Here is a 22,908-nt window from a genome sequence, read left to right on the forward strand (position 1 = left end):
GTAAGGCCGTGTTCACACGGTACCGTAACAGCGCGAATCATTTTGACAAAGCCGTCAACTTGTTTATAGAACTACGTAATTCGTACAATCGAACGAATGCAATCGCGTCGTGCTTTCCCGCCATCTAATGGACGTAATTCTAGTTAGTTCGGTGAACGACTTGATTCTTATTATTTTCTGTTATCGCGGTGGAGGTTCGTGTTTACGTAAAATAGTTAATGTTATACTTAGGTATTTAGGAATGTTGGACGTTTGATTTAACCGTTTAATCGTTAACCGCTTACATTTGCCGCTGAAATATGCTTGCTCTGAAAGATTACGGCAGCAGCGACGATAATAGTGAGCCTGAAATCGAAAGTGAAGATAAAAAAAGTGAGGTTAACCGTGATGTTGATGCTAACGACACTTCTGTTATTAATTCTCTTCCCGTAGAAAAATTGGTTCCGCCTATAAATATGCAAGTCTGTTCTGCACCGGAAGTGATACCAACGGTGAATATTTCGATATCTTCTTACCTCTGCTTATTTCAAGTGTAAATTGGTTTTACACTGCGTCGATTTCTCATCGATGATTCTCATCGAGAAATACGAATAATTTTAATATATACTCTCAAATGTTACACGCTTGATTCGAATGCTGTGTTACAGGGAACCGAATTATGTGTGAAACATATAGATTCAACTATTCAAGAGGTTATGCATAACCCTAAGTACGAAGAACTTTTTGCACCAGACATTGGACCGGAAAATCCATTTAAAACGCAACAGCAACGTGCTGTGAAAAATATGCTTTCTGGATATGTGGAGAAAGCGCACATAAGCGAATTTCAATTTGAAAATCAAAGAAGAACTTTTGCCAGTTATGGTATACGTTGTAATATATCGATAATATATCGACATTATCGATATCGTATAAGATATCGTGCAAAGAGACGTTCTTACGTGCTTATATAAATACTGCTGTATGTAAATATTACAGGGTATGCGCTAGACCCAACTGTAGACGGTAGTGCCGAAGAGGGTAGAACGATTATCGGAGCGAAAGAAGCAGCTGAAGAGTCTGGTGGTAAAACTGTGTTCGAAAGTACAACTCTGAGGCCTTCCGATAGAAGGAAACGTCATAGGAACGACGATCCTGCTGATATCGAGGGATTCTTAGGTCCGTGGGGTGGATACGTAGATGAAAAGCGAATAATTAAACCGACGGAAGAAGAAGCTGCCAAATTAGAAGAAATATTAGCCAAAAGAAACAGAAGAGGGAAACCAACGGAGGAAAAACCGCTGGAAGAAAAGACTGTGCTACACAGTATAATCGTGATACCTTTTAAATATCTAAGTTACAGAGGTAGTAAAACAAATTATTTAACGACAAAATTTCACTTTTTTAGTTAAAGATAGTGTGGATTACCAAGGTAGATCGTTTTTACACGCGCCTCAAGACGTTGGCGTAAATTTGAGATCGGAATCGCCACCCGACAGATGCTTCTTACCAAAAGCGCAAATTCATACTTGGGAAGGTCATACCAAGGGTATCTCACAAATCAGATGGTTCCCGCGTACCGCGCATTTGTTACTTTCTTGCAGTATGGATTGTAGAGTGAAGGTATGTGTATCTTTCGAGCTTTGTGAAAAATAACGTTGAAAGGATGTATGTTGGTTATCGTATTTCTACGGTTTCTAAGTACAGCTATGGGAAGTTTATAAAGATAGAAGATGTATTCGAACTTATTACGGTCATCGCCAAGCTGTAAGGGATATAAGCTTCGACAACGATGGCAAAAGATTTTTATCCGCTGGATATGATCGTTATGTAAAGTTATGGGATACAGAAACGGGTGCTTGTATTAGCCGATTTACGAGCAGAAAAATTCCATATTGCGTCAAATTTAATCCTGACCCGGACAAGCAACATCTGTTTGTAGCAGGCACTAGTGACAAAAAGATTATATGCGTAAGTTGTAAATCCCGAATTTTGATGTTTGAAGGATTTTTTAAATTGTGTTAATATATGTGTTTTCACAGTGGGATGTTCGTTCTGGTGAAGTAACGCAAGAATATGACAGGCATCTGGGAGCTGTAAACACGATAACATTCGTAGATGAAAATCGAAGATTTGTAACAACTTCGGACGATAAAAGTCTGCGTGTTTGGGAATGGGACATACCTGTCGACATGAAGTATATAGCCGATCCTTCGATGCATTCTATGCCAGCCGTTACACCCTCCCCTAATCAGAAGTGGCTCGCGTGTCAAAGTATGGACAATAAAATAGTTATATTTTCTGCTTTAAACAGATTCAAAATGAATCGAAAGAAAACATTCACGGGTCATATGGTTGCTGGTTATGCGTGTGGTTTGGACTTTTCTCCCGACATGAGGTAAGAAAATTCCTTTTTGATTTGTAACATCGCTTGTAACACGCGAACGCAATTCGATTCTTTTCTTTTCTTCTTTTTGTCTGTTTCGTAAAGTTACCTCGTATCGGGAGACGCGGACGGAAAGTGTTACATTTGGGATTGGAAAACAACAAAATTGTACAAAAAATGGAAAGCACACGATGGTGTGTGTATCGACGTATTATGGCATCCTCACGAGCCTTCTAGGCTTGCTACAGCTGGTTGGGACGGAAAAATAAAATATTGGGATTAGGATCATCTACGAATACGTTTCTACGAAATAATGTGTATTTATATTTTATATCACGTGTACAGATAAATTTACTTTGCGTACATATTTTTAATTCGTGTGTACCACATTGATGAGAAATAAACTTAAGATATTAGAACGTTTCGGTTAAAGTTACATCAACGTTGCTGATAATTGAGTTATTTCGAGAATCTTTTCGTATAATTTTGTTCATCGCATCGATATTCGCCTATGTTTTACAAACGTGTAGTAAATGATAAAAGCAGCTAATTACTATTGTTCGTCGCGAACAGTTTGTCCTATGTCATTTAAAATGAACGTGCGATATTAAATCGACGAATTACGCGTTACATCGTACAAAAAATCATCGTGCCGACTGGAGTAAGAATAATAAATCGCCAACTGTGTACCATCGCATGGTAGACGTAAAAATCAATAGTACGCGTCGTGATGTCTGCCGCTTTCGTTTCATGCGTCGTTACGGATTTAACGTTTTCCTTTGCTCTGTCGTATCGAATATTTTCAATTTAATAGTTAAACGAGCAAATGCTTCACGATACGTGTTCCTTTTTAAAATTGTTGAAACTTAACGTGACAAACCGATTAATACGAATGTCCTGAAGTTATACTACAGATCTATCGAGGATCGTTGCTAGATGGAAAGGTAATGATGTTTTTACTTGCACAAGTGCGTATATTGTTTTCGATACACAACAAATGTGTAAAATCTATGACCAGTGTATAAAATTATTCAAGCATTGGTGCGCCTCGAACGTTTCCAACGAACACGTGGTCTGTGTACTACGTTATGGAACAGACCGCGTTTATTTTCTCAGAAAAGGAACAAGTTCGATGGATTCGTTGTGAAAAATACCATTTTTTGTTTTATTCTTTCTCCGAAAGTTTACTGCTTTCGGATACGTCTTTTCATTTGTTTATCAGAGAAGATGAAAATTAATTCTTTTTCAACAAATATATATGTATATACATCGTATGTACTTATGCATCGTACAATAGGTTTAATGTGAAAATGGAAGGGCCTGGATTAGGATACTCGTATCATCTTCCTTCTGCAGGATGGAATCTTCGAGTTAGAAATGTACTTTCACAGTTCAGCGATCTTTTCAGTGAATTCAACAAGTACATTGCACCTGCTTACCATCACGATCGTTGTGAAAGGTCTGTTCGCTTCCTTTGTGTTATATAATTATGATGCGTTATTTAATAATATTATTTTTGCTTATTCAGATCGGTACAAATGCGTCTGTATTCTATGCATAAGAGGGAATTTGTTATGGTATTCGTTGCCTTCTTTGCCTGTTTTGGATTAGCGGTATTCATTGGACTTGCAGGTAAAGTTCACTTCACGGTGTTGGTACTTGCAATTTACATTTTTAAAGCGGAACGCTAGGGTTCTTCTACGATTTAGCACTAATTTGCAAACAATATTGTTCCTTCCTTATTTTCATTATTATTGTATTACAATATAGGTCCTCCTATTACTTCGACGACCGATCGGATAATTCACTTGAATGGCAGTGAGGTTGCTACTGGTCCTTTTGTTATGAAAACACCTCTATTATCTACGTACAGCCAACAATTATGGGTTATCGCAAAATTACTGACATCCAATAACGATGGTATTAAAGGATCGAAGAATTTGTAAATTTATTCGTAAGAAGCAAGCTGTAATTACGTTTCAAATTTTACAGATGAAAGATATGACAAAAGTTTTCAAATAAGCATCTCTATTGACGGTATTGCTATCGATCGTAAACTTGTACCTGTTTTGTCTTCGGAAACCGGGCATAATAGGTATGATTGAGTTGAGATGCGATTTACATTGACTGCGTCCTTCGTGTAAAAGCATTACTAACGCTTCAACTTTTTCTTCTCTTCCGTAGAACCAGACGTTTAAAATGCGAACGACAAACGTGCGAGGAACTCGTAGTTGCTCATCTTGGATATCTCGACTACAGTTACTACAACATCACTGTTCGGTTTCATGGGCTCGAGAGCTTCCATCGACGTTATGACATACGTGAACTTACATTCTACGTCAGTAAGCACTATACGAGATAAGATGTGTTACAAGTTTCTTCGGAATCGAAACAATCGTACTTGATAATGTGCTTATTTGTTCGTAGTTTAAAAATTACAATCCAGCGTTTACGGAGTTCGAGATTTGGTTTCGATTTATCTTCTTGTTAACTGCGTTCGGAGTTATGGTAAAGGACAGCTGTATATTTGCATATTATACTGGAAAGGAAAGAATTGCGTTAACTTTTTGGAGTTGATTGATGATTAATTTTCAGTGTTGGTTCGGACATTCTCTTCGCAAATATCCGTTGCACGACTGGTCGATAGAACAGAAATGGATTTCTATACTCCTTCCCTTGCTAATTTTATATAATAGTAAGACGATGTAGTGAAATTGACAATTTACATTTAACACGTTCTCGGGAAACTAAATTTATACCATTTTACACAGATCCGTTGTTTCCAATGACATTTTTAGTCAATTCTTGGGTACCTGGTATGGTAGATGCAATTTTACAGACAACGTTTCTATGTGCAGTTCTCATGTTTTGGTTATGCGTTTACCATGGTTTGAGACAAGTATGATTTTCTTAGAATTGGTCGTAGCGTACAATCTATATGCATTCACGTGACATTGCTTGTAATTGGGAATCTTACATTTTGACAGAACGAAAGACGTCTTGTAACGTTTTATTTACCGAAAGTTTTGGTAGTGGGTTTATTGTGGTGTTCAGCACTTGTTCTAGCAACATGGTTACGCTGTACGGAATTAGAGGATCCCACGTATAATTACGTTCTCGATACGTCCAATTATTTCGTAAGTTATCGAAATTGAATGGACATTATTTTCCTCTTGATATACAAAAAAAACGTTCGATAATCGGTATGCAATTACAGGGTTTCAAAGTGTTCTTCTTCACAGTAGGAGGATTTTACATAGCGTATCTGCTTCTCTTGATATTGAGAGCATACAGCGAATTAAGATCTATGCCGTACTTTGGTATGATATAATATGTGTATTTAATATGTTATATGTAACATGTTATATCTTCTTCATTTCCTTCTTTTTTGTTTTTCTTAGATCTTCGTTTACGTTTTTTGACGTTGCTTGCCGCGGTAGTTTCGTTGGTTTGCGGTTGTGTGACAGCGCGACAGTTTGGAGCTGGTATTTTTGAAGATAGTTTTGCCTCTCGCCTTACCACCTATTATCGTTCATCCGCTCAATTTATGGCGTTGTACGGACTTCTTAATTTTTACCTGTATACTATGGCTTATGTATATGCACCGGCGTATGAACAATTGTACGGTCAACGTAAGTATCTTTTGCATCTTCGATAGAGCAATGAAGCTTTTTTAAAGATAACATATTATCAGAACTGAATTGTTGGATTCTAGATTCTTCTATAACAAAGGATAACCCCACCTTTTCTATGATTAATGATTCCGACGAAGACGTCATTTATGGATCGGATGAAGATGTAACATACGGGTCGGATGAAGATAGCCGACGGCCCTTAACACGCGCGACACGAACAGCGAATGGTAACAATTGATAAAATTAAATTGATTACTGTGAATAAAAGAGAGAGAAAAAGAAACACTTTTCTAAAAGGACGGAAGGTACGATGATAAAATAATGTGGGGGAATAGCGATATGTTTTAAAATAAAAAAACTGAATTATTAAGATAAATTGATTATAAAAATAAAACTGGACAAAACGTAATTCGTTATTTACATCCATCTATGTACATACGTGTACGAGATATATCGCTTCCGATCGGTACGTAAAATTGCAATTAGAAAGTTTTTTTTTTACATAAGGTAATACATGCGTTCTCCTTGACGTGATACAGTTTTCGTAATTCCTAATCGATTCTATGTGTTAGACTCTATATCGTATTACACCACGTATGATAATGAATGAAATGAGAATTGAGATGCGTCAAATTACACGTAAAAGTATGGAACTGTGTTGTTATATTTCGACAAGTACCAAGTTGTTCGCATGCGACAACAAAGAATATATTCAATTTAATATTGATTGTCAATGTTGCAATGTATAACGTGTGTTATACCACATGATGCGTTATATTTCGCTGCGTTACATATTAGAACTCGAAGAACAGCAGTTTTGTATACACTACCAGATATGATCGTAGAATGTAAGTCGAAGAGAAAGTAACAACTGTTTTATCATTATTTCGTTACATCTTGTCTGTAAGTATCAAAATTATCTGTATACATATGCTCTCGCTGATATAAAATACAAAAATTGAGTGCATTTGACCGTTATAATTTAACGACTGTTTGTTATAAGTTTCGTGCAGACAGCAAAAGCAAAAGAAAACGAATAAATATTAGTTGATCGTACGATATACGTATATTTTAAAGAGGGGTATATTTTATACGTTATTTACGAAACGGAAATAAATACACTACTTGAGTCGAATGTTGATCTAAAAGACGGAAGTCGTATGTGTATGCTGCGATGTACGCGCGCGCCATAGGCATTTGATATTCGTTTCTGATTTATAGTTTGAACCGTGTTGCGTTGTAACAAGCTGCGTATTATTGTACGTTCGTTCGATAAGTGGAATATAATTATATCTTTGTTAAATCAATTGAAGTTTGTTTCAATCGTTACATCCACTGAACAAATTAAGGTATATACAATAAGTACAGGATATTGCACTCGATGTAGTATTAGGTTAGAACATACAGAACCGTTAATTTTTCGAAAATTATCGTTAATTTGTTTCCTTGTGTATTAAATATTATACTGTAAGGGTGAATAATAGTATAATTTGATATACTGTTGAATTTAATAAAATTATTGTAGGTGAGCGGATTTATAGGAAATGCCGAAATCAAAAGAATACGTGTCAAGCGACGATGACAGCAGCGAAGAGGTATTTCATTTCTATCGACACACACACACACACACACACACACACACACACACGCGCGCGCGCGCACACACACCTTTGCATTGGAGATTTTGTACGAGGATCTATCGAAATTCTGAAGGATCGATTCAATAGTACGTGTTCTCTCTCTCTCTCTCTCTCTCTCTCTCTCTCTCTCTCTCTCTCTCTCTCTCTCTCTCTTTGAAAGGAAGCGAAACCAAAGAAGGTGCGAAAGAGGGAAACAGCAGAGAAGGAGGAGGATAAGGTATCGAAAAAGCCAAGACAGGAATCGAACGAAGATGAAGATGATACTTGGGACTTGGGTAGTAATCGTAAAGTTACTGTAAAACACTTAAAAGGAAAATTATACGTCGACATTAGAGAAATGTACTACGATAAGGATGCAAATTTGAAACCTGGAAGGAAAGGTATTAGTGAGCTTTACAATGTTGGCTTTTATTCAAAAATGATTTAATAGCAAACTAAAGAAGATAAAATCTTCATTTCCACAGGTATTTGTTTAAACATGTCACAATGGCGAAAACTACTATCCGTTCTGGAAGATGTAGACAAAGTTGTAAAGTCTAAATCTTGAGTACTGATTTTCTTCTTTATACGCAGTATAACTATTTCAAGGGTTTCCGATAACTAATACACAACTTTCCTGTTATTTATAAAGAAAGTATATGTTGCTTCTTGTGCATAATTTTTACTTGTATATTCATTTACATCCTTTTTGTGTGATATTTTTTAATAAAGAATTGTTTCCATCCTACAAACGTGTCAAGGTACAGATTAGAAGTTTGATGCTAGCAACAAAGTGACAAGAAAGAATATTTAATTACATGAAATGTTAATTTTCATTTCGACGTGTTATTACACATTGTCCAAGTAACAGAACGTTTAACGCAAAACAATTTCTGAGAAATAATATATAACTTGGAAGAATAAAATCGAAAATATTTGTGACTGTAAACTATGTATGTTTCAAGTTTTTGTACAATGTTGGTAAGTTACTGAACTACTAAGTGTGCGGTCATGCTGGGCCGTGAACGGAAGTTAGAAACTTATCCAGATCCAAATTGTTCAGTAATGTTTGCGGATCCGTTGAACACTGTCGTTTTTCAATCTGAAAGAAGAAATTAATCGTTGTATTTTTTTTGTTAAGCCCGTTTGCGAAACGAATAAACGATCGCGATTACAAACCTGTTTATTTTCTTTTGTTTCCGATACTTTCTTCTTCGGAACTTTTGCTGCAACATTATCTGAAATTGACACTGGTAAGTCATTTTTAACACGATTGAATAGTTTTACTTTGAACAAGGATAGAAAATTACCTTTATCGATTTCTTGAGTTTTCTCTGCTTTTAGCTGTTTTCTATTATCGTGTTGCATCATGTCGTTATTTTTTTCGTTGATCATAGATGTTTTAATAGCGATCTTTTTCACTTTACACACAAGTGGTTTGTCCAGTGGAGAGGAAGTTGCTAACGGCTTGGTATGTATAGTTTTTATAATTGAAGAATCGTTAGACTTTGTTTTACCGAAGGTTTCGCAACTATTTTCATGTTTGATGGGTGATTTCCTACTTCCAAATCTTTTTCTGGATTTTGGCGGGAGATTAAATATTTCTTCGTAATCAGTAGCTGTCATCACTTTAACGCATTCGTCGTAATTTTGATCGTTTAAAATGATGTTAATTTGAAATTCCAGATCATGGTTGCTGTATCTTCGCCTTCTTTTCTTGAAGGACAACACGTTGTCGTCATATAGAAAATGATATTCTACCGAGTTGGGTACAGTTACGTTGAGATCCGTTTTATGATTGTATTTCATATATTGATATTGTGATTGCTCCACGTAATCGTGTTTACACGTGGGAACGAGTTCCAAACATTGAAGAACGCGTGATAAATTCTTGGGATTTTCCGAATCGGTATTTTCTGCTAGTGTTGTTTTGCCAGTTTCGTCGTCGAGCACTCGAGTATGAACAACAGTAGCAGTAGCAGTAGTAGTAGTGTTAGTAGTAGTAGTAGTAGTAGTAGTAGTAGTAGTAGTAGTAGTAGTAATAGTAGTAGTAGTAGTAGTAGTAGTAGTAGTAGTAGTAGCAGTAGTAGTAGTAGTAGTAGTAGTAGTAGCAGCTGCAGCAGCACCATTGCCACCATCGTGTCTTTGATTAGAAGACGACAAGTTGATAGCACTAAACGTTCGATTGTGATCATTCTCGTCATCGCTAAACAAATCTCGTTTTACTTGGTCAATTTTTGATTTGAATAAGATATTTGTTTTACCATTATTGTTCGGATATTCTTTTAATTTACATGACGCGTCTTCCTCGTTGCTATTCTTCGATATTTGACTACTGTCCAACTTGTATTCTTCTGAGAAATGTATAGGTTTTTCTAGAGCGCAAATTTTAGCACGATCGTGTTTCGTTTCTACGTTTATACCCTCCGCCGCCGCATCCATCGCTTCAGACTGTATCGTTTCTTTTTCACTCTCCACACTGGCGTTCAAATTATAAATTTGATCTTCCGTTTCAGCAGGTTGTCTTTTCTTAATCGTATCATGGACTCGAACGTCATTTGTAATAATATCTTTAGTCGCTACTTGGATAATTTTCTTTGAATCATCGTTTGCCTCTGCGGCTATCTTATTCGTAATTTCAAATGTCGAAGTGTCATTTCGTATACTATTGTTATTATTAACATTTTTTTCAGAACTACACTTTATACCTCTTGGTACTGCATCGTTCATAGATGAATGCTTTATTTTTGCGTCCTTGTCACAATTACTATTCTTGTCATTGTCATTATTATCATCGTTATTGTTGTCAATGCTATTATGAGTACTACTACTGCTGTTACCGCTATTATTGCCACGAACATTCCCATTAGTGATCATGTTAACATGAGTTTCGTCGTCGTCGTCGTTGTTATTGTTGTTCTTACTGCTGATATTGTCACTGGTATTGTTGTTATTTGATTCTTCCATCTTTTTCTTTTTCTTCCTGTTTCTTTTCTTCTCGTTAAATTCATTCTCGTTGTTCCGGCGGATATGCCTGTATCGGTTGTTCACTTTCTTTAAATTAATATTGCTTTTACCACTTCCGAAGATAATACGCGTTTGCTGAGATTTTCCTTTAGTAAGACTGGCTTTAGGAATTTCTCGAAATTTCGCTATCATACGTTGACGTTTAGCTTCCAATTGAACAACAAATTTTTCATCTACAGTTAGAGATCTTTGCCTTTTTCGCAGCAGTGAAGAATGTTTCGTCGATTTGGTAGGTTTGAAGGTAATCAAGGAGTTGGATCTTACGTGCTGTATATTTAATATTTTTGGTTTTTGTATAAACGTCTTGGTCGGAGAATTTTCTACAAATAGATTTTCATTCGGTTTTGTCAACTTGTTGCACTCTTCTGAAGTTGATATTAACGCTGAAATTTTCGAAGATAAATTGGTCAGATTCTCCACGCCAGCCTTGGAACTATTCGGAGTCTCGGAAATGTCTACTTCGTTCAACAAAGTTTCATCTTTGGCAGGTGTTTCTTTTGTACCAGATTTTAAGTCTTCTTCACATTTCAATAATGGAAATACTTTCGACGGCGAACATTCACACTTTTCCAAAGCAATAATTGCCTCTTCCGTATGAAGCAGATCCGTTGAATTGATTTCCAACTTTGGTGAACTATTTCCTGTAATATGCTCGTTGCTCGTATCGGTGTAAATTTGCTTCGACACTTTTTTACATCCCCTAATAGTGGGGGAAGATTTTTCCGACGAATTGGTTTGCTTGAAATTAGTGGGAATAGGTGATGACGTTGGCAACGAAGAGGATGACGACGACGAAGACGACGACGACGACGACGAGGACGACGACGATGATGATGAGGACGATGAGGACGTTGAAGAAGAGGAGGAGGAAGATGACGTTGACGATGATGATGATGCATCACTATCTTTCGAATCTTCGCTATTCGATAAATACTTTTCTGTATTGGTTATCGCGCGACAATGATCACCTTCACAATTAATTGGATTAGTAATCTTTTTAACATCATCCTGATGAATAGAATCAGATTTGGTCAACTTTGTAAAATATGTCGAATCTCGAGAATTGGCTGATATTTTAAGTTCTTTTATCGCTTCTTCCTTTGGCAAATTCTCTTTGATCACTTCGAACTGTGTTATTTCTAATTTGGCAGATATACAAGCTTGATAGGTATTTGCAGAGGTGGTGATAACGCTACGAGGTGTAGATTGGTTGATACATTGTGACGGTATTATGGATGATTTTTGAACACCGTTAGCCGACTTTGATCTTGATAAGTTCTCGAAACTTTCATTTTGCTCGGATGTTGGTTTATAATACGGAGAACAAGAATGAAACGTTTCCTTTTTCGTATTGTCATCGGCGGTTTCCTCCGAGATCTTTGGTGTTAACGCGATGCAAGGTGTTGTCGGAAATTCAGGGGTATTTATGAAACCACGTAACTTGCTAGAATCTTCGTTGGACTTTACAAACGGCGTCGTACTACTGCTCGGACTGAGTAATCTTGGCGTCGGTGGAACATCGGAAGGCCTTTCAAATTTCCTCGGTGTTTCTAAATCGTTCAAATTTGGCATTTGCTGGAGGAATTGTTGCGTAATATCCGTGGAAGTTCGATTCGAGAATTCAGAACATTGCGTCATTATGCCTAAAGAACACGGTTTTTTTTCGATCTGGCTGCATTTATTCAGATTAGTCTTCAATGTTTTTAACTGAGCGTACTTTTTCGTGCTTTTCTTTTCCATTTCCGAATTCGTATTATCGTTATCGATTGTCGTTGTCATGTTATTGCTGCATCGTCGGTTCTTTTCCTCGTCGATGTTTTTTGGTTCGGAAACATCTTTACATTTACTCGTCGTCGTCGTCGTCGTCGTCGTCGTCGTCATTGCAACTGCTGTTGTGATTATGATGGTGTCGCGTGAATTGACGGCATCATCGTCGCCGTTGTTGCTGGAATTATCCGTTGGCTGGGTACAAGTTTTCTCCGTTTCTGATAGCTTAGAATCTGTGCTGCCTTTTACAATCGGCGCGTTTCTCGCATTCTGCTGCTCTCCGATGATACGTCCCTCCTTTTCATCTGCCGCAACGTCAGCCTCTTTTGACGCAGTACTTCTACCTTGCTCCTTGAATACGCGTGAGTTGCAGCATTTGTCCTTTGTCGATGTAACGACGACGACGACGTTCGATTTAGTGGCAAGTTTCGGACAATTGCTCTTCTTCCCGGTAGACACCTTGGCTTTCTGATGATCTTGTTGCACGGTAATTTGTATAGCTTTCCGTAAATCTGCGTCCCACGTGTCTTTAGCGATTTTTGTTGACGTCTTGGACTGTCCTGTTGTTGAGACTTGAATATCCGAACGTGGAGAAGGAACATCGCCTATAATCAGACCAACTCCGTTATGTTTCTCCCAATCGCCCAATAGCTTCGGCACGGGGCTTCTAGTCGCAATCGGAATTTTACAAGGACGACAAAGTTTCAACGGACTTTTTATTTTATGTGTGGATAGTGTAGTAGCGTTTGCAGCAAACGGTGGGGACTTGAAAAGGGAAGTTCTACGTAAAGATGATTCGGTTGCCGTCGGCGCTGCCGCTATCTTCATTGGAGTGTTAAAATCGAGAGCCCTTATATGGTTACTCCTCCTTCTAGGTGTTGATAAACTTAACCTGTGATTCTTCGATCTACTTCTCAGCAAGGATCTTGGAGTTCGTTTATCAATGAAATCGCAATCGGTATTCTTGGAAGTTAAAGAATGAGAATGATGAGAATGATGATGATGATGGTGGTGATGATGATGATGATGATCGTTAACGATGTTGGTATTCGCTTTAACTGGTGCGGCATTCTGCAAGATTGGCGTTAAATCAATATCTGACAAACTGTGGTTTTGACTACTTTTGCTGCAATTGAACTTTATATAAGGAGACAATCCAGAACCTGATAGGCTAACGTTATCTTCTATATTTATCGTAGGCATGCTCGAACTATCCAGTAATGTTTTTACATGATTTTCATTACCGTACAGAGTTATCGATTCTCCGGTGACCAGTTTCCCAACGTTAGACACCGCGTGACTCGTAACTGAGTTACCGATCAAATTATTCACAGTGTCAATGGATGCGGTGCATTTTTCTTTCTTATCATCCATTTTGTTGTTCCCCTTTTCACATGTTTCCGACGGTGTTGTCGTTATCGTTGTTGCTGATGCTGTCGCCGTCTCGGTCATCGTTACCGTCGTCGTTACCGTTGCGGTATTTGCTGCGCGAGAAATTAAACTGTTTGAACCGACAGCCGGTATATTAAGGACGCTAGGAAGTGGTGATGTAATTTTTTGAGCGACATTCACAGTTTTTAGATACAACGTTTCTACGAAATCTTTGCTTGTTTTATTGGTAGTAGGATCCTTGGGAACGATAGGAATGAATCGTGAATTTGCAGTAGATGCTATGGAACGAGTTGGAGGCGGATAAGGAGAAATTGTCGACAACATATTGCTTATTTCTTCTTTCGAGCACATTATCAATGTCGGTATAGTCGTTATGTTTTGCTCGGACATGTAATCGCTCCCAATATTCTCTGTACCGCGCTGTTTATTAGGCTTTGTCGATCGCAATCGTTTCACCGAAGCCTTTTTCATTTTTGACGATGCCGCGTCGTTACCTTGAATCGTTTTAACAATCTTGATATCGTCTTCTCGCTTATCGTCGCTTACGAATTTTTCACTTTGCCCTATTGTTGTTGTTGTTGTTGTTGTTGTTGTTGTTGTTGTTGTTGTTGTTGTTGTTGTTGTTGTTGTTGTTGTTGTTGTTGTCGTCGTCGTCGTCGTCGTCGTCGATGCTGTCGCTGTTGTTAGCAACGATGCCGCTGCTGCTGTTGCTGTTCTGGATGTTGTTATTCTCATCGTTGTATCTTTGTTAAACGAAATTTCAAATGTCGGCAACTTTCTCTCATCGTCATTCTCCAATAAACGTACAATTTCTTTCGTGGTATCAATGACTCTCTCGTCGTTTACCGATTTATTGTTAACGACGTTTGCATTTATTATGCTTAACACCGCAGCGGCGTTCTGATCTTCCAAAATACTATACGATTCTCTGTCTTGATCTCGTTGTTCGTCTTCGATTCGAACATTTTGTTGTCTCGAAGAGCTACGAAGTCTATGCTTCAATGGCACATCCGCTGCTGCTGTTGATGCTGTTCCTACTGCATCTAATTCACCAGACGGTTTAACATCTAATATCGTAGATTCTGGTGGATTATCGTTACCCAAGTTTGGAATCATTTCACCTTGCTGTTTCTCTCGCGATCCATTGAGAAATTTCAATTTCGATTTAGTTTCGGTATCTTTATCGGGACTTGTATCAGTCTCTGCGCTGTTGTACGGTCCGATCATTTCGTCGAGAAATTTTTCAAACACGGGATCAGACTCTGTTGCCTCTACTATTGACTTAATAGCGTTATTCAATTCTGTCACGATAGAAGTGTTTGTTTCACCGTTCGCGGAATCGTTTAAACTTTCATCTTTCAAAGATGTATCCGTTGGAAGTATCGCTTTATTGATATTCTCAGCGATTCGCTCTTGCAACTCTATACGGTTCAACAGCTCTTTCGTTAGCAGCTACACAATACAGATGAAAATGATGAAATATTAAAGATCGATCGAAAAATCACTATATACCTGACAAAAATGATTGCACTGTTTCTACTACACTTACACTTAGATTTTCTATCGGTTCATCGTTACTTTCCGATTCGGACTCCGGTGTATCGTACGGTGTAGTCTGAACTTGTGCACACGAGTAGCTCAATAATTCTTCCGTGCTTGTTGCCGCAGTACATTTTTCAACCGTGTACGAGTCTTTATTTTTATCGCTTTCTTCACACTCCTCGTTATCCACGATCACCTCCTCCTCACCTATGTTCGGAACATTTCGATGCCCACCTAATTCGGGTATTAACCATTTGATAATTATACTCAATCGTTACACTCGATACTCGTTCAACCTAATGATTTAACTCAAATTCGGAAAGATCGATAACCGAAATAATAACATGCATTCGAATTGTGAACAGACCTTGATGCTGCCACGCAGAGTTATTCACTTTCTTCTCCTTCGGATCACCGAAACATCTGCTGGATCCTTCGAACGTATCCACGTGGCCTGGTAAACTTTCCAAAGGAGTTGCTTCTACGCTATCGAAACTGGATACTGTAACGACAAAAGAATGCTAACACAAGAACTGAAAATATCAGAAGAATACTGAAAACTTGTTGTAATATTCCGAACAAAATCTTCTATATCTGTAATACCTCGAGTGGAGGGTGAATCAGGCTGCTGAGGTGCATTCGATGTTACCTTCGTACGTTTACACCGTTCGCGATCACTGTTACTATGACGTCTTTTACGTGTACTACTAGATATTATAGGAGAACCATTGCACATTTGAGAATTAGTCTGTAAATGTGGAAAGTAATATTGAAACCCATTTTAATAATTGGCATAATATTATATCGGTATTAACGGCATCGTCGATTAACATTCTTATTCTCATACCTGCGAAGGAACGTTTATATTAACAACGAAACGTTGCCCACGAGTTTCTTCGATGAGAAACTTCAACTGTTCCAGTAAGTCTCCGCACTGCTTTAATTGCTCACAATCGGCAATTTTGCCGAGACGTTCTTGAACTATAAACAAATATTACAAATGTCCTTTTTTCAATTTTTTCTAAGGAATCCAACGCAGATGGAAGTAATAGCAGTAGCATTAGGGGTGCTTGTGACTCTTACCATTCGATCTGCATTGTTCTTACCTGTTGCATTAATCGCGTAAAACTTTTCCATAATATCTAACAATGTCGTTCCGCTGACTCTAGTACTAAATCTTCTTCCATTTGAAATTACAGTACGACATTCTTGCAAATGTGGGGATGTCTCTAAAAACACCTTTGCTGCTTCTATGCATTTTTCACCTTCGAGGTATCCTACAACCAGTTGCATAGTAAATTCTACATATAAGAAAGTTTTAAAACATTTTAATCAAAATGATAGAAACTATGTTATAAGCTACGCATGTTCTATATATGTACATACATCATACATATATACATGCATACATACATGCATGCATACATACATACATATATGTATAAGCATGTATAAAATGAAATGTCATTTGTTATAACAATACTATATGTGTCATGTTTAACATTTACTTATTCAACATCTGTACATTTGTTTAACTGAAATTGCATTCTTTTTACTTTCCTTGTGCCATTTCACTCGTATAATTAAATAAACGGAAAATATTTACATTCCCGCCACACGACAAGTTATTGTACATAATATGACGCTAAAGATGTACGTCATATCATCCTTCCTTACCGAGAACTAATCTAGCTATTTCCGAAGGTAATAATGTTTCCATGATGCTTATCGGTGCTCAAAATCCGATTATATCATTGAAAAAGCATCATCATCCTCGGAATCGTTAAAACAGAACTTCCACTTTAAAATACAATAATATCACGAAACGAGACTTGACGAACCTTAAGCGGCATATCTTTTAACAATACACTTTTGCCAACGTTCAAACTATATTTGAACTAAATTATTCTCTTCCCTATACCAGTGATTCTCATCCGTTAGGAAGAGATATGTTTGTAATAGGTTAAAAATACGCGTATAAAGTGTAAGTTTTCCATAATAATATGATTTCGGTGTGAGATTAATATCAATAGAATAAAATCAAAATCAATAAAGACATTTTTTCTAATAACACGTTATATCTTACCCAATTGTATGCATACATTGTTTGATACTATAATGAACGTTGTTTGTCCTCTCTTTTAAAGGTTCGAGAGAATTACTTTTCTCATTTAACACGAAGGTAAATATATTTGCATGTTTTAATTATCTATTTAAGCATGTTGCAAATAGAGTGTGTAATTGTAATTATAATAAACCTAACTAATCATGTTTTACGTTATGGTATAGATTTTATTTATATCTTTAAACATTTTGCTTATAAATTTATAAGCCATGGCGAACTGGCAAATGGAGGTTGCAAGGATGACGTCGTATATATTATTTCCAATTGGAATTTATTATTGGTTCAACTACACAGAAAGTACCCAGATATGGATAAACAATGAGAAAAAAAAGTTCAATGTAATGAATGAGGTGGAACGCAATGAGTTCGTGCAATTTATCGAGAATTTCAACAATAAGCACCAGATGAAACAGCTATCCGCGATGGAAGTGCAATATAAAATGAAAATATAAACAAATTTGGTTAATTTATTGGATAGTTCTTTGTAAATGCAAATATAAAATGTATTAAAAATTTCATAAATATTAAACGTTTGATCAGTCCGATTTTTCAAGCACAGATTACTCAAGATAGTTACAACTATTTCGAGTTTTACAATGACATTCGATTATTCGTTATATAGCTCTACTTGTTAAACGGAAATGATAAAATTGTTATTTTAAAAATTATTAATCACCTATAAATTATGAATGACGTAGATTTAAAAAAGCATCGAAATTTATAGAACGAGATAGAACATTGTTATCATAGAATTTCATACATCGTAATTATTATTACTATAACATTAAGCGAGTAAAATTTTGGAATAAAATACATTTTTTCTTGTTATTTTTAAGTAATATCGTACGATTTTTAACAAAATGTAAACACAAGCATGACAGACTTTCGTAATGCAACAGAAATACTTCCTACCAACCGTGTAACGTGAAATAGTGCTAAAAGATGTTTAGGAAGAAACATTCGAAGCCGCCAATTGTACTTATGTACATACGAGCATGCATTCGTTCTTCATAATATGTGTACATATGCTTGCGAACGAAGGTTACATGCATGTTTAGTTCACACACTCGGTAAACGATATTCTATTGTTTCGCGATATCAGTTAGGTTGTAAGGTAGTTGAAATTTAAAAAATAAAAAGTTCACGGGCCGTGGTATAGCTGAAAATATTTGTAATTGATTATTATAGAATTGAAACTGTTAATTGTGTATACATACTAAGCATCTATATCTATGAATCATTTCGTTTTCACAGGTCTCTCGTTAATCATTCATACTCGAATGAATTATATTAATCTTTGAAAATAAATAAACAAGTGCAATAATTTACCATGGTTCAAGTACGATATACTCGGAATTTATTTCTACGAGGAATATGCATCATATATCTATTTGCGTTCCTTAGTTTTTATATACAAATTCCAGGTGAGTACGCGATGATACATATGTGGGATTATTTCGATTGGAAACTCCAGTATGTTTCATTTCCAGTATGTCGTTACATTTTTGCATTTCTACGTAATTCCTTCTGTTTCTGTTCAATATATCACTGTGTGTTCTAACAACAATTATATTTCAAACATACCTGTTTATTTTTTATGAACAAAAGGATTATACGGTGATAATGGAATCTTACCAGCTAGGACTCAATTAGATCTTAAAAGTCGCACACCCTTATTGCACAAGTTAAAACAGAAACCAACCTTGTTATGGTTTGCTCCTTACTTTGGACTAAACGTGGAATATATGTTGGACATATTGTCACTTGTTGGCGTTGCCTTTTCCTTCGCTGGGTAAGGATAAGTTTGGTCACCTTTTTTTCATTTAAACAACACGCAAATGTATAATTTGCTAATAGTGGTCATTTTCAGATTTATTTCACAGAAATTTTGTATCACATTGGTGTTTGCATTACTTTGGTCATTATATTATTCCCTGTATCAAATCGGTCAGACATTTATGTGGTTCCAATGGCAAGTATTCTACATTTTTAATGTATTTTTATGCATAGCATATACTTTCAAGTTGTTCGTTTAACTATATTGTTATTACGGTAGCGTCGCGCTAGTTGCACGCAGATCGCTGTTGCTTGCACTAATTTCACATGATGGATTTTCTTTTGATTGATCCTGTTGATATTGGATTTCGGGTCAAGCCTAAGCTGCGTTTAATTAATGTGAATCTACTGTAATTGGAGAGAGATATATGTATAATTGGAAGTGTATAAAGCAATAATTTATCTGTATGATAAGCACATAGAAAGTTTTGCATACGTTTGCAGGGATGTACTTTTATTGGAAGCGGGATTTTTGTGTATATTTGTAGCGCCATTTTACTATTCTCAGCGTGGAAAAGTAAGCACACCGAGTGATGCTGTAACTTTTTGGACTGTACGCTGGTTACTTTTTCGTTTAATGTTTTCTAGCGGGGTAGTGAAACTTACCTCTGGTTGTCCCGTATGGTGGAAATTAGATGGTATGATAATTCGATAAACATGTTTGAATGAAAATAAATTCAAAGCTGAACGAGAATGTTCACTTCTTTGTAATAATGTTTCAGCGTTAAATGTGCATTTTGAGTCGCAGTGTATACCTACTCCGTTAGCATGGTACGCACATCATTTACCAACATGGTTCTTACGTTTCACTACTGCGATCGTGAATATTTTCGAACTCGTCGTTCCATTTTTGTTCTTCTTCCCAAACAGAAAAGTGAGAATAATAGCATTTTATACGCAGGTAAATATAACTCGGACTATATAATTCAATTATAAAATCACGAGTTGTCATCTGATATATGTAGTTGCTAGAACGACTATTTATTTAATGATCTTTCTTTTTTCTTTTCTATTAGGTGTTCCTTCAAATACACATTATAGCGACAGGAAATTATAATTTTTTCAACTTTTTAACAATCTGTTTATGCATCTCTTTACTCGACGATCAATTTTTCTATAAGAGAAAATCTAAAAGTAATTCCTATAATCTTACAAAATGTTTCTCCACGGTATTGTGTATTCTAGTTTACGCAGGAATCTTTTATGCAACATACGTATATTATAACCTTAGAATCTCTGACAATTGGACTGTTCAAAGTGACATCGGTGCGTAGATATTTTCAACGCAAGACGCGTATCGTACCGTACCATTTTATAAATAATTGATATTCTCTCTATCGTTTCAGCATTCACGCAAAAACAATTTGATTACGTTCTATCACGAACAATTCCAATTTCAATCTATATGGGTGTAATATCACTTGGTTTTACAGTGGCAAACGCAATAGTTGTTTCTTTGTTAGCAGTGAAAGGAATACAAAATAAAATCTTTACAACATTCGTTACGTGTCTGTACACGGGTGCAGTTTGTTTTATCTTTGCTATAAGTATTGTACGTAATTGTGTTAATTTCAATTTAACAATTTGACATTAACTGTAACGATATATTTGTGCTTAGGTACCATACGCTACGTTACATCACACTCACAATTCAACAATACCGATTCAGTTGAGACAGGTACAAGGAAAGGTTGATCATCTTCATTTGGTAAATAGTTATGGATTATTTAGACGTATGACAGGAATAGGAGGTAGACCGGAAGTAATCATCGAAGGAAGTAATAGTATCGACGGTCCGTGGAAAGAATACGAATTTTTGTATAAACCAGGAAATGTTAATAACTCGTTACCTTTTGTTGGTAGGTCAAGGCTAGAGATAAATATGCCAAACTTTTCTTTTATTTTTTTCTCACTATTAACAACAAGATGAGTAAAATTTGCCGACAATTTTTATCGGTGTTAATTGTTTTCAGCTCCTCATCAGCCACGGCTCGATTGGCAAATGTGGTTTGCTGCACTGGGTACTTATCACCAAAATCCATGGTTAATGTCGTTAGCCTACCGTCTTCTGAGCGGTCAGCCGGAAGTATTGACTCTAATGAATGACGTGGAAAATCCGTTTGGTGAAAAACCTCCGAAATATATCAAAGCTAGCCTTTATCGTTATCACTACACTCCATGGAGTCAATCGTAAGCATTTTTAACGCGTTTTGTACACACGTTTCAGCACGACACGACATGTACTCTCTCTCTCTCTCTCTCTCTCTCTCTCTCTCTCTCTCTCTCTCTCTCTCTCTCTATATCATCTCGTCATTTTTTTCTTGATTAGGTGGAATAAACAAGCCTGGTGGACGAGGGAAAAGGTTGGGGAGTATTTTCCAATATTTAGTCACGATCATACGCCGCTTATCGAATATTTATCGAAGATGAAAATTATTCAAGACAAGCCAACTTTTAAAGTTACGAACGAACCGTTGAAACTACTCCTCGATAGTATTAGATCTTTAGTTCATAGAGTTGAAGCTAGCCTCCTTCTATGGGGAGTCTTTACAGCAGGTTGTACAGTTATTATGACTAACTACAATAATTCAATTTTGAAGAAAAAATAAAATCACTTATCTCATTTTTATAATATTTTCGGTAAAAAAATGATTGAAGGTCGGTTACACTCGTAAGACATGCCTGCGTGTACAGGTGTATGATCGATCATTGAGTCGCGCAAATATAAATTATTTCTTGAATTATGCAGTAACCCTTCTACGGGGTCACATGATCATCTGTGCTCGAGTTTTCCTTGTTTTTCCATTGTCCTTACATTTATGTGGATAAATATACCCGATTAGAATCCGAACACCGGTTAGGGCAAAAGAAAGGAAGAAGGAGAAATGAAAGAAAAATATACACGATTTCTCTTAGGTCGATAATTTTATAAAACGTTTGTTGGAAATTTACAAGAAATCATCCCATCCCCACTGTTCTTACATATTTAAAATATTCGTTTGCCATTTTTTGCGTGCGTGTGTGTTAAATTCCACTGCGTTATTTTACCGATAAATAACTTGTATCTGATCGATGATATTTCGCTCTCCATATGACCTAATACTATACTAGAGGCGAAATGTAGTATTAGCCGGTCAAAAGGCCACTTCTCTGCCGGCTCTTTTAAGTGTTTACAAGCCCTACCAAACGAGGTAGTAGTACGCATATGTAGTGGTCCGAGCAATTTCCTTGAAAACTAAGCTGTTTTAATGTTATTCTATATTTTCAATTTATCTTTCGTAGAATTACCTTCTGCGCGACGAGGCGTGGCGTACCGCACATCGTCCCGCCGCCCCACTCACGTTCAAAATCCTTGACCGGCCGGTACATTTCACTTCTCGAATAATAAATAAATGTAATACTCTAAACCGTGTGCTTCAGGAAACGAACGTTTTTGCATTTTATTTTTTCCTTTCGTGTTTTTATGAAGTGGTCATTAAACAAACACGGTGTCGATCTTACAAGAAGAGTGTAATTTGTCGCACATTTTACAATTAAAACTGATCGGAGATGCTTCATTTGTAATAATAAATTGGTAAATAATTGCGTAACGCATTTCTT

At 36.5% G+C, this 22,908-nt stretch overlaps 5 protein-coding genes and 1 long non-coding RNA gene across 7 annotated transcripts; 5 read left to right on the forward strand and 1 right to left on the reverse strand.

Moving 5' to 3' along the window:
* Positions 1-200: 200 nt before the first annotated feature.
* Positions 201-2,648, forward strand: LOC108579282 (pre-mRNA-processing factor 17). 2 transcript variants are annotated; one of them, XM_017942790.1, is made up of 8 exons: positions 201-372; positions 433-491; positions 648-864; positions 979-1,305; positions 1,388-1,602; positions 1,687-1,950; positions 2,022-2,377; positions 2,471-2,648. In XM_017942790.1, exons 1-8 carry the CDS (start codon positions 300-302, stop codon positions 2,646-2,648), a joined length of 1,689 nt encoding a protein of 562 aa, XP_017798279.1. In that variant the 5' UTR covers positions 201-299. The 2 variants fall into 2 exon arrangements, with proteins under 2 accessions (XP_017798279.1, XP_017798278.1); XM_017942789.1 differs by having other exon boundaries at positions 201-491.
* Positions 2,649-3,734: 1,086 nt separating this feature from the next.
* Positions 3,735-6,324, forward strand: LOC108579283 (transmembrane protein 181). The gene is made up of 11 exons (XM_017942791.1): positions 3,735-3,997; positions 4,136-4,285; positions 4,358-4,460; positions 4,550-4,703; positions 4,793-4,873; positions 4,961-5,060; positions 5,137-5,264; positions 5,353-5,502; positions 5,583-5,685; positions 5,767-5,991; positions 6,081-6,324. The coding sequence occupies exons 1-11, from the start codon at positions 3,904-3,906 to the stop codon at positions 6,236-6,238; spliced, it is 1,446 nt and encodes a 481-aa protein (XP_017798280.1). The 5' UTR covers positions 3,735-3,903; the 3' UTR covers positions 6,239-6,324.
* Positions 6,325-7,205: 881 nt separating this feature from the next.
* Positions 7,206-8,488, forward strand: LOC108579285 (activated RNA polymerase II transcriptional coactivator p15). Its single transcript, XM_017942794.1, has 4 exons — positions 7,206-7,349; positions 7,526-7,595; positions 7,801-8,020; positions 8,105-8,488. Exons 2-4 carry the CDS (start codon positions 7,545-7,547, stop codon positions 8,185-8,187), a joined length of 354 nt encoding a protein of 117 aa, XP_017798283.1. The 5' UTR covers positions 7,206-7,349; positions 7,526-7,544; the 3' UTR covers positions 8,188-8,488.
* Positions 8,489-8,627: 139 nt separating this feature from the next.
* LOC108579114 (serine-rich adhesin for platelets-like) lies at positions 8,628-17,157 on the reverse strand. The gene is made up of 14 exons (XM_017942565.1): positions 17,025-17,157; positions 16,454-16,624; positions 16,195-16,328; positions 15,951-16,095; positions 15,715-15,849; positions 15,355-15,581; positions 14,454-15,257; positions 13,452-14,381; positions 11,699-13,376; positions 11,446-11,587; positions 9,684-11,346; positions 8,930-9,635; positions 8,799-8,857; positions 8,628-8,721 (listed from the first exon to the last, which is right to left on the reverse strand). Exons 1-14 carry the CDS (start codon positions 17,065-17,067, stop codon positions 8,629-8,631), a joined length of 6,930 nt encoding a protein of 2,309 aa, XP_017798054.1. The 5' UTR covers positions 17,068-17,157; the 3' UTR covers position 8,628.
* Positions 17,158-17,279: 122 nt separating this feature from the next.
* Positions 17,280-17,686, forward strand: LOC108579274. Its single transcript, XR_001891464.1, has 3 exons — positions 17,280-17,331; positions 17,495-17,529; positions 17,637-17,686. It is a non-coding gene; the product is annotated as an uncharacterized LOC108579274 (long non-coding RNA).
* A 1,060-nt stretch (positions 17,687-18,746) lies between these two features.
* On the forward strand, positions 18,747-21,937 carry LOC108579272 (lipase maturation factor 2-like). Its single transcript, XM_017942776.1, has 10 exons — positions 18,747-18,896; positions 19,081-19,264; positions 19,343-19,444; positions 19,753-19,946; positions 20,031-20,209; positions 20,325-20,574; positions 20,655-20,860; positions 20,927-21,167; positions 21,282-21,498; positions 21,638-21,937. Exons 1-10 carry the CDS (start codon positions 18,803-18,805, stop codon positions 21,915-21,917), a joined length of 1,947 nt encoding a protein of 648 aa, XP_017798265.1. The 5' UTR covers positions 18,747-18,802; the 3' UTR covers positions 21,918-21,937.
* Positions 21,938-22,908: the final 971 nt, after the last annotated feature.

The sequence above is a fragment of the Habropoda laboriosa genome, unplaced genomic scaffold (genome assembly GCF_001263275.1).
Source record: "Habropoda laboriosa isolate 0110345459 unplaced genomic scaffold, ASM126327v1 scaffold64, whole genome shotgun sequence".
Classification (NCBI taxonomy): Eukaryota; Metazoa; Arthropoda; class Insecta; order Hymenoptera; family Apidae; genus Habropoda; species Habropoda laboriosa.

Coding starts and splice junctions, on each gene's coding strand:
- LOC108579282 (XM_017942789.1), top strand. CDS start 300: ATGCTTGCTCTGAAAGATTACGGCAGCAGCGACGATAATAGTGAGCCT. Junction 865..978: donor AAGAACTTTTGCCAGTTATG/GTATACGTTGTA, acceptor TAAATATTACAG/GGTATGCGCTAGACCCAACT. Junction 1,603..1,686: donor GTATGGATTGTAGAGTGAAG/GTATGTGTATCT, acceptor TTCTAAGTACAG/CTATGGGAAGTTTATAAAGA.
- LOC108579283 (XM_017942791.1), top strand. CDS start 3,904: ATGCGTCTGTATTCTATGCATAAGAGGGAATTTGTTATGGTATTCGTT. Junction 3,998..4,135: donor GGTATTCATTGGACTTGCAG/GTAAAGTTCACT, acceptor ATTACAATATAG/GTCCTCCTATTACTTCGACG. Junction 4,286..4,357: donor ACTGACATCCAATAACGATG/GTATTAAAGGAT, acceptor CAAATTTTACAG/ATGAAAGATATGACAAAAGT.
- LOC108579285 (XM_017942794.1), top strand. CDS start 7,545: ATGCCGAAATCAAAAGAATACGTGTCAAGCGACGATGACAGCAGCGAA. Junction 7,596..7,800: donor ACGATGACAGCAGCGAAGAG/GTATTTCATTTC, acceptor TCTCTTTGAAAG/GAAGCGAAACCAAAGAAGGT. Junction 8,021..8,104: donor TTTGAAACCTGGAAGGAAAG/GTATTAGTGAGC, acceptor TCATTTCCACAG/GTATTTGTTTAAACATGTCA.
- LOC108579114 (XM_017942565.1), bottom strand. CDS start 17,067: ATGGAAACATTATTACCTTCGGAAATAGCTAGATTAGTTCTCG. Junction 16,625..17,024: donor AATAGCTAGATTAGTTCTCG/GTAAGGAAGGAT, acceptor AACTGGTTGTAG/GATACCTCGAAGGTGAAAAA. Junction 11,588..11,698: donor ATCAGCCAATTCTCGAGATT/CGACATATTTTA, acceptor CGATAACCAATA/CAGAAAAGTATTTATCGAAT.
- LOC108579272 (XM_017942776.1), top strand. CDS start 18,803: ATGGTTCAAGTACGATATACTCGGAATTTATTTCTACGAGGAATATGC. Junction 20,575..20,654: donor GACTGTTCAAAGTGACATCG/GTGCGTAGATAT, acceptor CTATCGTTTCAG/CATTCACGCAAAAACAATTT. Junction 21,499..21,637: donor TACACTCCATGGAGTCAATC/GTAAGCATTTTT, acceptor TTTCTTGATTAG/GTGGAATAAACAAGCCTGGT.